At 40.9% G+C, this 13814-nt stretch overlaps 1 protein-coding gene across 1 annotated transcript in view; it reads left to right on the top strand.

Moving 5' to 3' along the window:
• LOC124803420 overlaps window positions 1–6205 on the top strand; it is a 909999-nt gene extending 903794 nt beyond the window's left edge. The window contains exon 7 of the mRNA XM_047264603.1: window positions 5488–6205. Coding sequence (XP_047120559.1) covers window positions 5488–5562 — 75 coding nt within the window. The 3' untranslated portion in view covers window positions 5563–6205. The remainder of the gene's footprint in view (window positions 1–5487) is intronic.
• Window positions 6206–13814: the final 7609 nt, after the last annotated feature.

The raw sequence follows: 13814 nt of genomic DNA, 5'->3' as shown, positions 1-13814 counted from the left end.
TCGACGTAGCTCGGTATTGTGAGGGTGCAGCGGATCACAACCAAATAGCACCCCAGACCATCACTCCCAGTTGTCGGGTCGTACTGCGGGCGAAAGTCTAGTTGGTATACCTTCGCTGACTGGAGTGATTCCAGACACGTCTTCGGCCCGGAACCTCATTGACTGGAGTAGAATTGTCTTCAGTCATGAGTCATGGTTCGAAATGAGACTCGATGACCAGCGAAGGAGACGCCGTGGACAGCGGTGGAGTACCAACCCGACTGTCGCCCTCCATTCGGACCGACAACCAGGAGCGATTGTCTGGGGTGCCATTTTAATTCGTAGCAGGACCCCTTTGGTTGTGATCCACGGTACTCTTACAGCAGAGCATTACGTCGACGGTATTCTTCTCCGCCTTTTGTTGCCCTTCATGGCAAGTTATCCTGAGCTTAATTTCAGCCAGACTGTGTCGGCCCGCACGAGGCGAGAGTTTCTACTGCTTCTCTTCTTGCTTGCTAATCCGTTCCTCGGCCTGCAAGGTCGCTGGATCTCTGCCCAATTGAGAAGGTTTGCAGCATTACGAGAGGTTTAATGCGCCAATTGGACAGTATTTGGCACGATATCCCTCAGGAGGACGTCCAACAATTCTATCATTCAATGCTACGTAGAATAACTGCTTGCATAAGGGCCGGCTGTGGACCAGCGTATCACTGACTTGCCTATTTTGTGAATTTTGTGAACTCTTACTCTTGAATAAATCATCCAATTTTTCTGAAATCGTGATCATTCGTTAGTTTGTACGTGTACATCACATCTACCGATTTCCGTCCCGTTCGGATAATTCCTTCGTGGAGCCTCATTTTTTTCTTATTAGAGTGTCTGTTGGAATTCGAAAGAATAAACAACTGCCCTAGCTCGAAAACTTGAAAACCTTATATCACCCTGAAGAAAATGTTACGACGGACAGCTCACTTTTGTCATTTGTTCACAGACACTCTTTAATACACTAATTCGTCAATAAAATTTCAAACACTGCGCCTCTTTGTACTACCTGTTTTTGAGAATACAGAACGATAAATCAGTATAGTTCTGTTCTGGTGCAGCCAAAAGCCGTCAATTCATTTCGAAAACAAGGCAACGGTTGAGTTTTTTACAGTACATTGTTCATCTCCTTTATTGTAATACAGCTGCTGGCTGAAGAAATTTCCCCATCATATTCCGTTTCCATTCTTCGTGACCTTCTTCGCATGCAATGCCGGCTGTCAGCTCAGATGTTCTTTTCTAGCCAGTAATGTGAAACGTAATTTAACGCACAGATCAATAAAAAAGAATTTCCCCGTTTTTCACCCTTATTCTGGCACTCAGCAAGAGATCTTTTTTTTATATGCCATCGTTCGTTTTAAATTTTAAACTAACATTTTAGAAGGAGTAATATGCGGCGGATATAACTGGAACATCACATACACAATAAAAACTAGGGTCCTAAGATGGATCCTTGCGGGACACCACATGAATTTATTTGTCAGTCAGACAATGACAGGGCTCTTTCCCGCTGATACTGTCGGTTTCCTACTTTTCTACATTTATTTCTTTGTGTTTAATTCATAGGTGGGTAATGACCTCTCTCTCTCTCTCTCTCTCTCTCTCTCTCTCTCTCTCTCTCCCTCCCTCCCTCCCTCCCTCCCTCCCTCCCTACCTCTCTCTCCCGCTCCCCCCCCCTCCAATCTCTCTCCCTCTCTCTCTCTTTCTTTTTGTTTTTTCTTACATGAATAAGTCGTGAAGTGCCTAGCGACTGTAATATTCTAATTTACTTGAAGGGATGTTATGATTATGCAGTCAGACGCTTTTGACTTATCACAGAATATTCCATTAACCTATAGTATAGGAAACTGTGACCTATGTACGAGGTGTGGCTAGAAAAAAACCGGACTAGTACTGGTGAAACAATAAAACGAATGCAATAAGGCTAAAAGTCGCGTGGCCTGTCACGTGACTCTCGCTCCGCCTACTGTTCGAGTTTCATCTGCCTCCTGCACTCAGTCTGCCCGTGGCGTCTGTTTTAAGTAGTTGACGTTTTGTCTGTGCGTCGGAAAATGTTGAGTGTACAGAAAGAACAGCGTGTTAACATCAAATTTTGTTTCAAACTAGGATAATCTGCAAGAGAAACGTTTGTAATGTTACAACAAGTGTACGGCGATGATTTTTTATCGCGAACACAAGTGTTTGAGTGGTTTAAACGATTTAAAGATGGCCGCGAAGACACCAGTGATGACACTCGCACTGGCAGACCATTGTCAGCAAAAACTGATGCAAACATTGAAAAAATCGGTAAACTTGTTCGACAAGATCGCCGTTTAACAATCAGAGCAGTGTCTGAGTTAACAGGAGTTGACAAGGAAAGTGTTTGGCAGATTCTTCATGAAAGTTTCAACATGAACAAAGTGTGTTCAAAAATGGTTCCAAAGTGTCTCACAATTGAACAGAAGGAACGCCGAAGAATGATTTGTTCTGACATCCTGGAAAACATTGAAAGTGATGCCACCTTCTTACAAAATGTTATTACTTGCGATGAATCGTGGTTTTTTACTTACGATCCCGAAACTAAACGCCAATCGATGCATTGGAAAACTCCTGGTTCTCCACGACAAAAAAAGGCACGAATGTCAAAATCGAAATTCAAGGCAGTGATGATTGTTTTTTTTTGACATCAAAGGGATTGTGCACATTGATTGGGTACCAGAGGGACAAACAGTGAATCAGCATTACTACATTAGCGTCCTGGCTACCCTACGTGAGCGAGTACGGAGAAAACGGAACGATTTGTGGAGAAAAAAGTCATGGATCCTTCACCAAGACAATGCCCCAGCTCACAGTGCGTTGTCAGTGAAGACGTTTTTGGCAAAACACAACATTCCCATCTTCGATCATCCACCCTACTCACCTGATTTGGCCCCCTGTGACTTTTTTCTTTTCCCTAAAGTCAAGTCAGCTTTGAAAGGAACTAGATTTGAGACTGTTGAAGCAGTAAAAGAAAAAGCGACGGAAGTAATGTATGGACTTACCGAAAATGATCTGCAGCATTGCTATGAACAGTGGAAAATTCGTATGGAGCGGTGTAGAGACCGAGGAGGAGAGTACATTGAAGGAGATAACATGAAATTGTAAATAATTGTAAATAAATGTTTTTTCCAGCATCAGTCCGGTTTTTTTCTAGCCGCACCTCGTAATTGTCATACAAAATCGCAAAATTTGTCTCTGTTTTTGAAGTAGAAAGGTTAACTGTTAGAAAAAAATGTTAATGTTTGAGACTATAATCTGCTTTAAAATGGCACTGTATTTCATTTTTTAAAGCTACAGATGAAGACTAGAAAAAAAACAGTGCATCGTTTTTTGAACTGAAATTCTTAAATGTGGTACAGCTGCTCCAAGATATGATACAAACGTGATGTTGTTATATACACTGAAAATAGAAACTTGAGATCTTAAAAATGAGATAGAGAACACGCAAAACGATACATATGTACAATTGACATTTTATGGCATGACATGCATATCAGAGCGAACCACAGGAATTTCTTTGTTTTCCGTATTTTCAGTACTATAAAGTGAACAATGGGTTAGGAACTCTTAACAATCATACTTAACAATAAGATATACCGAAAAGAGAACCATTGTCCTTTTTTTTCATGAACTTCAACAGGACTGTTAAACACAAAGCAGATTCCTCGTTTTATATTTACCATCCCAGTGGCAGCATGGGGAATATTGGCAGTTTACCTCATATCACTGTTATTAATAAGACAAATGTACTTTTCATTTACTTTAAAAACTTTCTTGTCCATAGATTCTAGATCTATAACTTTGAGATCATTATTTAGTAGTTTTGTGCAAACATATCTCGTATGAATTCCTCCTTCCTCCTCGAAATTTATCTAAGATATCATCCCCTACACCTGCATGTGCAGACTTTACAATAGGATCTGGATTCTCCAAAGAAATTGACATCGTTCATGGTGTTGTCACTCTTCAAAGAGATGTCGGAATCACAACCAGTCTCTTCATTTTCCTTTATTTTTGACTACTTGCAACAGCTTTGGTCACAGGCATAGATTTTTGGCCGTCCTACGTTTGGCCTACTCCCTTTTTCTTTGGAGGCTTTTCTTCTTCAGCAAGCGGATTACCTCTGCATGTCTGGTGGATGGGTCGTAGGCGTTAGCGCACCAATTTTAGGATTAAACTGCATTAAGGGTTATATGTATGGTTTAATAATTATCTCCATACAATGAATGTGACAATAATGAATAATTCAGTAAAAAGACCGCAATGTTGTGTGCATGTAACGCAAATTTGGTAGGTACATAGTCAACTGGTTCAAATGGCTCTAGCACTATGCGACCTAACTTCTGAGGTCATCAGTCGCCTAGAACTTAGAACTAATTAAACCGAACTAACCTAAGGACATCACACACATCCATGCCCGAGGCAGGATCGGAACCTGCGACCGTAGCGGTCGCTCGGCTCCAGACTGTAGCGCCTAGAACCGCACGGCCACTCCGGCCGGCCTGGGTACATAGTCAATATTTGCTTGGATGTGGGCAATGTTCTAAGATCGTCTGTATATTTATTTTGAGTCCGAAAGCGCTCTCTGTCAGAACTGATTTTTACCTCCAAAGTGAAATTTCTAATGGAAAAACGACTAACTGTTTCTAAACAATGGCCGCATAACTGTATCAGTTTTGTGACACCTTACCCCTTGTGGTTTAGAAGGATTAACAATATCCATTCACATAATTGAACCACATCCACGGGCAGTGAATTCACAACATTCAGAGCAGATGCAGAATATCTTTCGATCTAATCTAAATTTAGTGAGCTTGGAGAACATCAGCGGGGACTGGAGGATAGATAGTTGGCGCTAGGTGGGAATGTGGGTCTGCCGGGGATCGTTGATGATGGTGATGATGATGTTTGGTTTGTGTCATCAGCGCCCGTACAAAGTCCCAATTTTTGCACAGTCCAATTTTTACACAATTCAGTCTAGCCACTGTCACGAATGATGAGGACAACACAGACACCCTGTCCCCGGGCAGAGAAAATCCCCAACCCGGCTGGGAATCGAACCCGGAACCTCGAGGCAGCAACGCTAGCCACTAGACCACGAGCTGCAGACCCGGGGAGCGTTCCGAGATAGTCTGTGCATTTGCGATAAACACTGCGTCTGGATGGGGCATTGGTTAACACAGCTGCCTAGTAAGCGGAGATGCTGGGTTCGAGCCCCGATCCGGTACATATTTTCATTCGTCCACGTCGATTCTGCATAAAGACCCGATGCAGCTGCTATCATCAGCTCCTTCCCTTCCCTTTCTCCCCCTCCACCTTGAGTTTATGTAATATCCCTTAAGGTTTTCAGCTTTGTGGGTCGTGTACAAATGAAATTTACTTTTTTCCTGTTGTTTCGAGTTGTTGTCACGTGTTCGTTACTTACACGTTCCGTGTAACTTGTTGCAGCTGAAGGCGCGAGCGGTGACGGCGTGGAGGCACGGAGGAGACCGTGGGGGCGAGCTGTCCGTCTTCTGCTGGTAGGCCGGCCACGACGACCAAGACGTCGACGACGACGACGACGACGACGCCGCCGCCAGCGCTGCCAAGCGGCAGGGACCGTACAAACAAACTGTACAACACGGAAAAACAAATTATATATATATATACACACACACAAAACACACACAAACACAAATATAAATAAATATATATATATATATAATACAGGATATATACATGAAATATAATTCTAACATAATAGATAAAACACATGGACGTTTTTTTAAAAATAAATAAAATAAAATGGCTTGGTATTTTGAACGTGACAGAAAGTGTGTACGCGCTGAGGAAGAGATGAAGCATCTTCCTGTTTTGCGATGCGGTTGTGTGGTGCAATTCCAGCCTTTGTTTTATTTTTATTTTATTTTTTCCTCCCGCAAGAGCGCATTTTTTTGTTTAGAAAAGAGAGTTGTGGGCTGTTATCAGCCCGAAAGGATGTAGCAAATGGCCTTTCTTTTTCTGTTTTATGTTTAACGAGTTAATTCTTTAGTTATTAATGTGAAGCGACTTTGTACACGAGATGGGAAAAAAAAATTATGAGAGTGGGTAACGAACTAAGCTAGAGTGCGAAGAGATTTACGTTTAATGCTATTCTATGCAAATAAAAAAGGAAAAATGTTATAAATACTATTATCATTATATTATAATTATTATAATTATTGTGGTTATTATGATTATTGCTGTATTGAGTTACACGTTATGAGCCTTAGTATACACGTAAACGAGCTAATGCTACTGCTTTTAGTTGGCAGCACTCAGCGTACTGGGCTGCGGGCTGACCTGTGTGATGGGGAAGGGTGGGGATTTTCTTTTGGGGGTAGGGTGGGGGGTGGGGGGGAGGGACTTGAGTTTTGTCTGGACTGCATCGCCGGCGTCCAACCGGCTAGATCTCATTGCCGTTCGTCGCATTGCGGGCGCGTCTTTCGTTTATTCGTTTATTTGTTTGTTTATGTTTTTCTGTTTACGTCTTGTGTGCGGCAGTTGTTTGTAGTTGCTACCACCGGCTTATATATAAATAAATTTCAGCTCTAGACGACTGGTGTGTTCCTGCCACATGACAGGGAGAGAGAGAGACACACACACACCAATGTCGCTGTGAATTTATTTCTCCGTGTGTAACTGATGTGAGTCAGAGGTAATTTTACGTGAATTTGCCGTTTGATTAGTACAACGTTACGTCTCCGAACTGCCGGGTCAGAAGTAAATTGGATCCAAAGCTTCTGGAGATATAGGTCGTTCACTTCGAGGCATTTGTGTTGGGAATTGCATAAGTAACCTGTTGATTCCAATTCCAGAGGTCCTGAGATCGACCCACAGCGGGTCGTTAGTATTTCTTCCCTGCTCTCGTCCCCCTTTCTCCCCCCGCCCCCTCTTTCTCCGTCAGCAGCGCTCTGTGAATATAACGTTTCGGCCGTGGCTTTCACTCCGTTTTTATCTGTTGAATTTGACTGGTCAGAGAAAGGCAAAGAAATTAGCTATGTGCCTGATAAATAGCCACTATTGACGCCAGTATCACCGTACAGACTTTGTACCTTTTGCTTGCAATTACCACCTCGCTTGCAGCCATCTCTTGCTCAGCAAGGTGAACACGGAACACTGCTGTGTTTACATCGGTGAACGGGACAGACAAAGAGAGAAAATAGAGCTTCTCTATTCTTATTTTTCTACAAACAGTATTTCGTTACTCGCTAAAGTTCTAGGGGCACTGAAATGATAGTGGCATACTCGTCCGACATCAGTCGTTGGCCTGTATTCAGTCACAGAACAGTTTGCGCGAATCCGTGCCTGGTGTGAATTCCATTGCTTCTTTTTTTTTTGCGAAATAATCTGCTTTGTATACCCTATGCGTATTTATTTTTTATTCACTCACTTTTCTCATTTTTTCGTATATCTCTCTCATGACATTTATTCGACTCGTCGCTGCTGACATTTCCCGTTTGCCATATAATACACCATTGCAAATCTTCTTTCTCCTCTTTACTCTTCCAATCTTTCCTTCGACGACTCTTCACTGCAGCCAAGATGTTTTCCTCATTCTCATCGCTTTTCTTCCCCTCTTCTGTTCTTCTCTATACCTAATTCTGTTAGCCTATTTTACTTTTAAACATTTCTATGCGCAACGTCCTTTAAAAAAAATACTCAAGTAGTTTTCCCATTTTTGAACCCTGAATATTTTTAATCAGCCTTCTTTCGCCCAAATGATTTATGCGATTGTGTTATTTTAATAACCGTAATTTCAGTTCTGTTGGGAAAAGAACAGAATGAAGTTTAAATGGAACCTCGATAGATTATGCACACTATCGCAGAAATTTTTAATTGGTGAGACATTTTTGCATGACGTTAGCATGACGTACTTTGCCTATCCACCTTTGGGTTGTGCATCTTACTCCCACCTCGGTCAGCGTCGTGTCACTCCTTCCATAGTTCAACAGTTTCAGCGTTTTAAAGGCACTCCATGTCGTCTGCTCCCTCTTCGCTTCTTTTCCCTTCACATCGTCACTAACCTATACGCGTGCACATTTCCTGTGATCAGCTCTTCTGCTGCGAGGTGACAATGTACATTAGTCTGACCTGTAATACAAGTGTATCTTAATATGTGCACAAACTAGTCAGTGCTACCATTGGGACTGTTGTTTGCTTTGTTGAGTGCATCATTGCCTCTACGTCTCGCAATCCCAAAGGAGCCAATCACAGCTCGTGACCATGGAGTGGACGACTTCTCCGAAAGCTGGCTGTGGACGAGCAATTTGTGTTCTGACTCTGGTACTGTGTCGCGGTAAGACTATTCGTTTCTACATACAAGTGGATCAGGCTACCAGCCAGCGATTGAAGCTGTTACATATGTGGACTTGTAAAAATAATAATAATGATAATAAATGCAGCGATTCATTGCTTTTTTGTTGTGTCATTATCCAGTACTTTTTTACGTAACATGATTATGTGGTTACGGTGCGGTACCTAATATCTTACGCTGGCATTGCGCTTGCGCGAGTATTTTTCTCTCGTTTAGTACAAAGTTGGAGGGTGTCAAGTTGCTTACTCTTTTTTTTTTTTTTTTTTTTTTTTTTTGAACGCAGACTGATTATTTGTAAATAATCTTCCCAAGAAGTCTTTCTTTTTTTACGCTTTTTTTGTCGTCTTCAGCAATACCGGCGTGTGCTCTGGAAGGGGGAGGGCATGACCTAATAGGAAGTGTTAACTGACGGGGCATCCTCGTTCGTGAACTAGTATAGATTTTGCCAGGGCCGAGCCTCGCATTAATTGCTTTCAGAGAAGAGAGATGCTGTTTGTTGCTGACAAGGAACGTACATGAGTGAGTGTGTGTGTCTTTATAATGTGTTTAACCGTATGTATAGTTTCTACGTTGTATGTTACTAAATCAGTTAGAGAGGTGCAGCTTATTCCTCGCCATGCAACGCACACTGTGACGGGAGCCAGTTGACTTACGCGGATGAAGCAAATCCTTGCTGATGTTGACATACGGCGCGGGGTGCGAGCGAGTGTCCGTCACAGTGGCCAAGACTATGATGTCGGTCTGTATGTTGTGGGAAGCGGCTGCTTTATTGCAGCAGCCGTTCCCTTGCAGTGTTTTATGTTATACTCTTGATCTCAAAATGTATCCTTTTCTTTGTGTTGTTATTTAACCCACCAACATTAACGGTATGTTTCGCGGCATGCAGTCCAGATGTTTTGGTAGCAAGAATACTGAAAATGTATTTCCTAAGAGGGGTTACTAAGGGAAATGATAGGTGTTCTTTATTGGTAAACTTTTCTTTTTTTTTGTACCAGTGCTTAACAATGATTCAGATCTGCTATGCGAGTGATCGACACGTGCAGAGTGGTTTAAAAAAAAGTGCAGTCTCATTCTCACATTGTCGTTATTGTTGTCATTATTGTAATTGTAAGCAGCACAGGCTCGGCATATAATTCGTGGAGATTTTTCCTGTTTAAACGTACATTTTTTGGGGAAAAACATAATATGTGTAATCTGTGTCGAAAAGATTTAAAAAAAGCACTGTATTGAATATTTGGCACACTGTCAACATTTATTTTGAAAAAAAAAACTGGTAACGCAACGAGAATGACATAGAACCTAAATGTAATTGTCACTCAATGGTATGATGCTATGATGTTTTATTGTAGACATATATTTCTTTGTATAACAATGGAAACATGGTAGTTTAAATCTAGTATTGTGCAGGCAAATTGCACGTGCTTCATTGTTTCTAGTGCAGCAGACAAATTTAAAAGCAAAGTATTACATAAGCGAAAAAATGGAAAAAAAATCTCAAGTCTGCTTTAGTGGCATGGCAGTGTCAATTTAAACTTCCAATATGAAAAATTTTGCAAAAAAAACAGAAACACAAAAATGTAATGTCAAAATCCTTGCCAAATGGAGTTGAAAAGTCTGCCAATGACTATATTGTAATAGAACTCTGAATGTGTGTGTTCTTTTCCATTATTTGAAAGAAAAGTACAAAAACATTACTGCCACTCTACCTCACGAAAATTCTGAATTATTTTCATGAAAAGAGTTGTAACTTAAAAGCACTGCAAGGTGGCAGATATGTTGTGCTATAGTAAAATAATTTTTGCCAATTGTTTGTTTTCGTAGGGGCTCATCCAGTACTCTTCTTCAGAAGCCAATGTCAAGGATGGAAATTTCATTTCTAAAATTGTCACTACCTGTATTTACATTTTTCAGTAAACCTACACTAACTTTACGTCGATACGAGCACCGATGCGCTAACGTTCGCTTAAAGATATTGGTCTTGTAACTGATTGTAACTCATCACCTATTCGTATGCACACATTAATTTGAAATTATGAGTATAAATATTATCTATTATGAATGAGATGTATTATTTTAATAAAATGAAGTGTCATGTTGCAAAGAAACTGAGTGATATTGTGTTTGATGGGGAGATAGGGTACAGTGCAGAAACGTGGGGCACCTGAGTGTACAAAAAAGAAAGAAACTTACTAAGCTGCTGTTTGTTATCCCGCAAAATATATTGTAAACAAATCTGAGAAATTCAGCCCAACTAACAGCAGTCTTTTTATGAGCCTAACCAGACATCTTGGCTTACCAGTAATGTTCTTCTATTCATTGTTAGAAAATAGGTTTTCATATTACACCCATAATAGAGAATGAAATAACAAAGACTAATAACTATGTTTTGTCTTTAATATTTCATCATTTTACCACCTAGCAACATATTCCTTATCATAAAGGGGCAGTGACATGAATGACGTCATCAGCTTTAAATAGCAACTTTTATGTAACTGATGGAAACACATTACTTTAACAATTACATTCACTACATTGCTTGAAAACTGCACGAGTTTTTGAGTATGCACATCAGGTACCATACAATGTAACAGAACACACTGTTAAAACCAAATGTGTGAAGTACAAAGGAAGGACTAGACGACAGAAAACTACAGAAACTTAATGAGTTTGTCAATGTTACTTAGACTGTTTATACACCAGCAAGTTGATGTGCGGCCTCTGTGCTTGATGTGACTGCCTGCAAGCTTGGGACATCCATTGGTTTTGGTTCACTGCGAATTTATTTCATTACTGTTAACTGTAATTTGTGAAGAGGCAGATCGTATTCTTGCTGCACATGTTAAAATCAGTTTTCTATCGGTTTGTTAATTTCTTAGTTACGACAGAGCCACAAGTTGTTTCGGAAAGTCTTGATACTTAGCAGTTTATAAAAGATTTCATAATCCGCTGGAGCGATTGTTTTTCGTCTAGAACCTTGTAAAGTCGTGAACCGAGTATTTTTTGTTGTTGTTTGATGCAGACATTGAAGTTTCGTTTGATAATGTCTAATAAAAATAACGATAAACTAAGAAAATAGGAAATTTTGTTCCACGTATCCTGGTGGCACACGTTTGGCGACCATCCTTAAAACTTTGAGTGTGTTTGTGTGTCTTCGGAGCCAAACTGAAGTACCTGTGCCAAAGCTATGACTTTACCTTTTAAAATGGAAGAGACGATTCTGATTCTGGAACCGTTAAAAAATGCATGAGTTTTGCCTTCGCGTCAAGAGTCTGACGACGTGCAGATAAATGTAATTCCGATGGAAATTCAGAAAGAATTGGTTCGTCCTAAAGCTTCTCCAGTAGCAGGGGACTGCATAAAACGTGGAAAATACACCGTTCAAGATGCCAGTAAAGCAGTGGTTTAGCAGCTATGGCATAAAACACATCCATGGATGTTTCTGATTGGAAAGTAATTACTGCTTGTGACCGCCCAACACCGAGGTGTACATTAACTTTAACTGTCGCAGTTGATACGATTTTGTTATTAATGTACCGTCGACAGAGGTACTGTGGGCGACCGACCCTTTTTATACGAGACGAAAACTCACTCGGCTGCGTGCGATTTGTAACACGAGGAGTACACGCTTACGTATTGCGGTTAGCCTCATACGGACATCCCGATTTGAAAGTTCCCTCGCTTTTATGGGCATGGATATAATAAATGTTACTTTGTGCTAATGCAACGCTTTTTACATTGACACTTCTCATTTGCATGGTATATAGAACTGGATGTACACACATCCAAAACTACTGTTTAAGATACCTATGTGTGTGAAATGAAAAAAAATGAGAATGTTGCATAGCATAATTATACACAGGTATTTTTGAAATTATATTTGATTACAACTTATTTTTTGGATTGGAATTAACAGTTTTGTAATGTGTATTATAATTAAATTTGTTTACACCTTATGCCTGTGTATATTAATGTGTTGCCACCTACACCATTTCCTCACTTAGCGAACGATGTGACGTCATTTATGGGCTACCCCAAATAACCCTTTCATTTTGCATCATGTCAGCTTATTAAAAATGCGTCGGCGCTGTACGATCCGTGAGCCAAGCGGCAGTGAAGATGCTGCAGACATTTCATCAACAACAGGTACGTAAAAGCACAAGGGCAAATGGAATGTAATTAAGAACTACGAAACCTCAACAAGAACCCGTACAAGATTAATTGTCTGTTATTACTACTAATCTTAGCTAGAAGTCGAGTAACTATTTCTCCATGACAACATCAGCACTGTAAATTATGACCTCACTATCAAAGACTCTTTTTATTTTTCTGGATTTGGTACACAGTGCGCTATACACAGATCGCAAAAAAATGTTTCTAACTGCACGTAGTTTTGTACGGAGACCAAAACAGATCTAGCCCAGGAACCATCTGTAAGCATGCCATGCAGTAGTAACCCTACTTAATGAACATATCTTTGTTACAAAACGTAGAAAAAACATTTCTGGGATTTTGTTGTTCATCCTAAACGTACGCACATAATAACACATTACTCGTTGGGTTGCCCTCAACTTTTGAATTCATATTTACAATCACAGGCAGGAAAATAAACGAAATGGAAGCGGTAAGATAATGCAGCGGGAGACGTAATTGTAAGATGAAAATGAAAGAGATGGGTCTGGTGAATGAGTGGTAGATGGATCAACGACGTTCTTTGCTCCATTTGAAGAGGCAAGATAAGACTTGAGAAATGACGTGATAGAAGGTGAGTAGATGACTTGAGAAAACACGCTCAAACAATATGGATGCAGAAAATTTTCGCGATGCATGGAAAAGTTGAGCTCGTAATACGCGGCTCAGGGTGATGATACACAAAGAGCGGTATGTCTATCCAAGTGCAGAAAACCGATATCAGACGTGTAACAACTATCTGAATATGGATCTGTAACGCTGTTTCCTGTATCTATTACATTGAAGAGCCAAAGAAATTTGCACACTTGCTTAATATCGTATACCCCCCCCCCCCCCCCCGAGCTTGCAGAAATGCTGCAACACGTCATGGGATGGACTCGAATAATATCTGAAGTAGTGATGGAGGGAATTGACGCCATGAATCCTGCAGGGCTGGTCATAAATACGTAAGAGTACGAGGGGGTCGAAGTCTCTTCTGAATAGCACGTTAGAAGGCATCACAGTTATGCTCAATAAAGTTCCATGTTTGGGGAGTTTGGTGGCCAGCGGAAGTGTTTGAACACAGAGGAGTGTTCCTGGAGCCACTGGGTCTCATATGACTCCAACTGCACACGCCCCACACCCTTACAGAGCCTTCAGCAGCTTGAACAGTCCCCTGCCGACATGCAGGGTCCATGAATTCATGAGGTTGTCTCCATACCCATACACGTCCATCCGCTCGATACATTTTGAAACGAGACTCGTCCGACTG

The sequence above is a fragment of the Schistocerca piceifrons genome, chromosome 6 (genome assembly GCF_021461385.2).
Source record: "Schistocerca piceifrons isolate TAMUIC-IGC-003096 chromosome 6, iqSchPice1.1, whole genome shotgun sequence".
Lineage (NCBI taxonomy): Eukaryota > Metazoa > Arthropoda > Insecta > Orthoptera > Acrididae > Schistocerca > Schistocerca piceifrons.
This window is presented reverse-complemented; position numbering and strand designations above follow the sequence as displayed.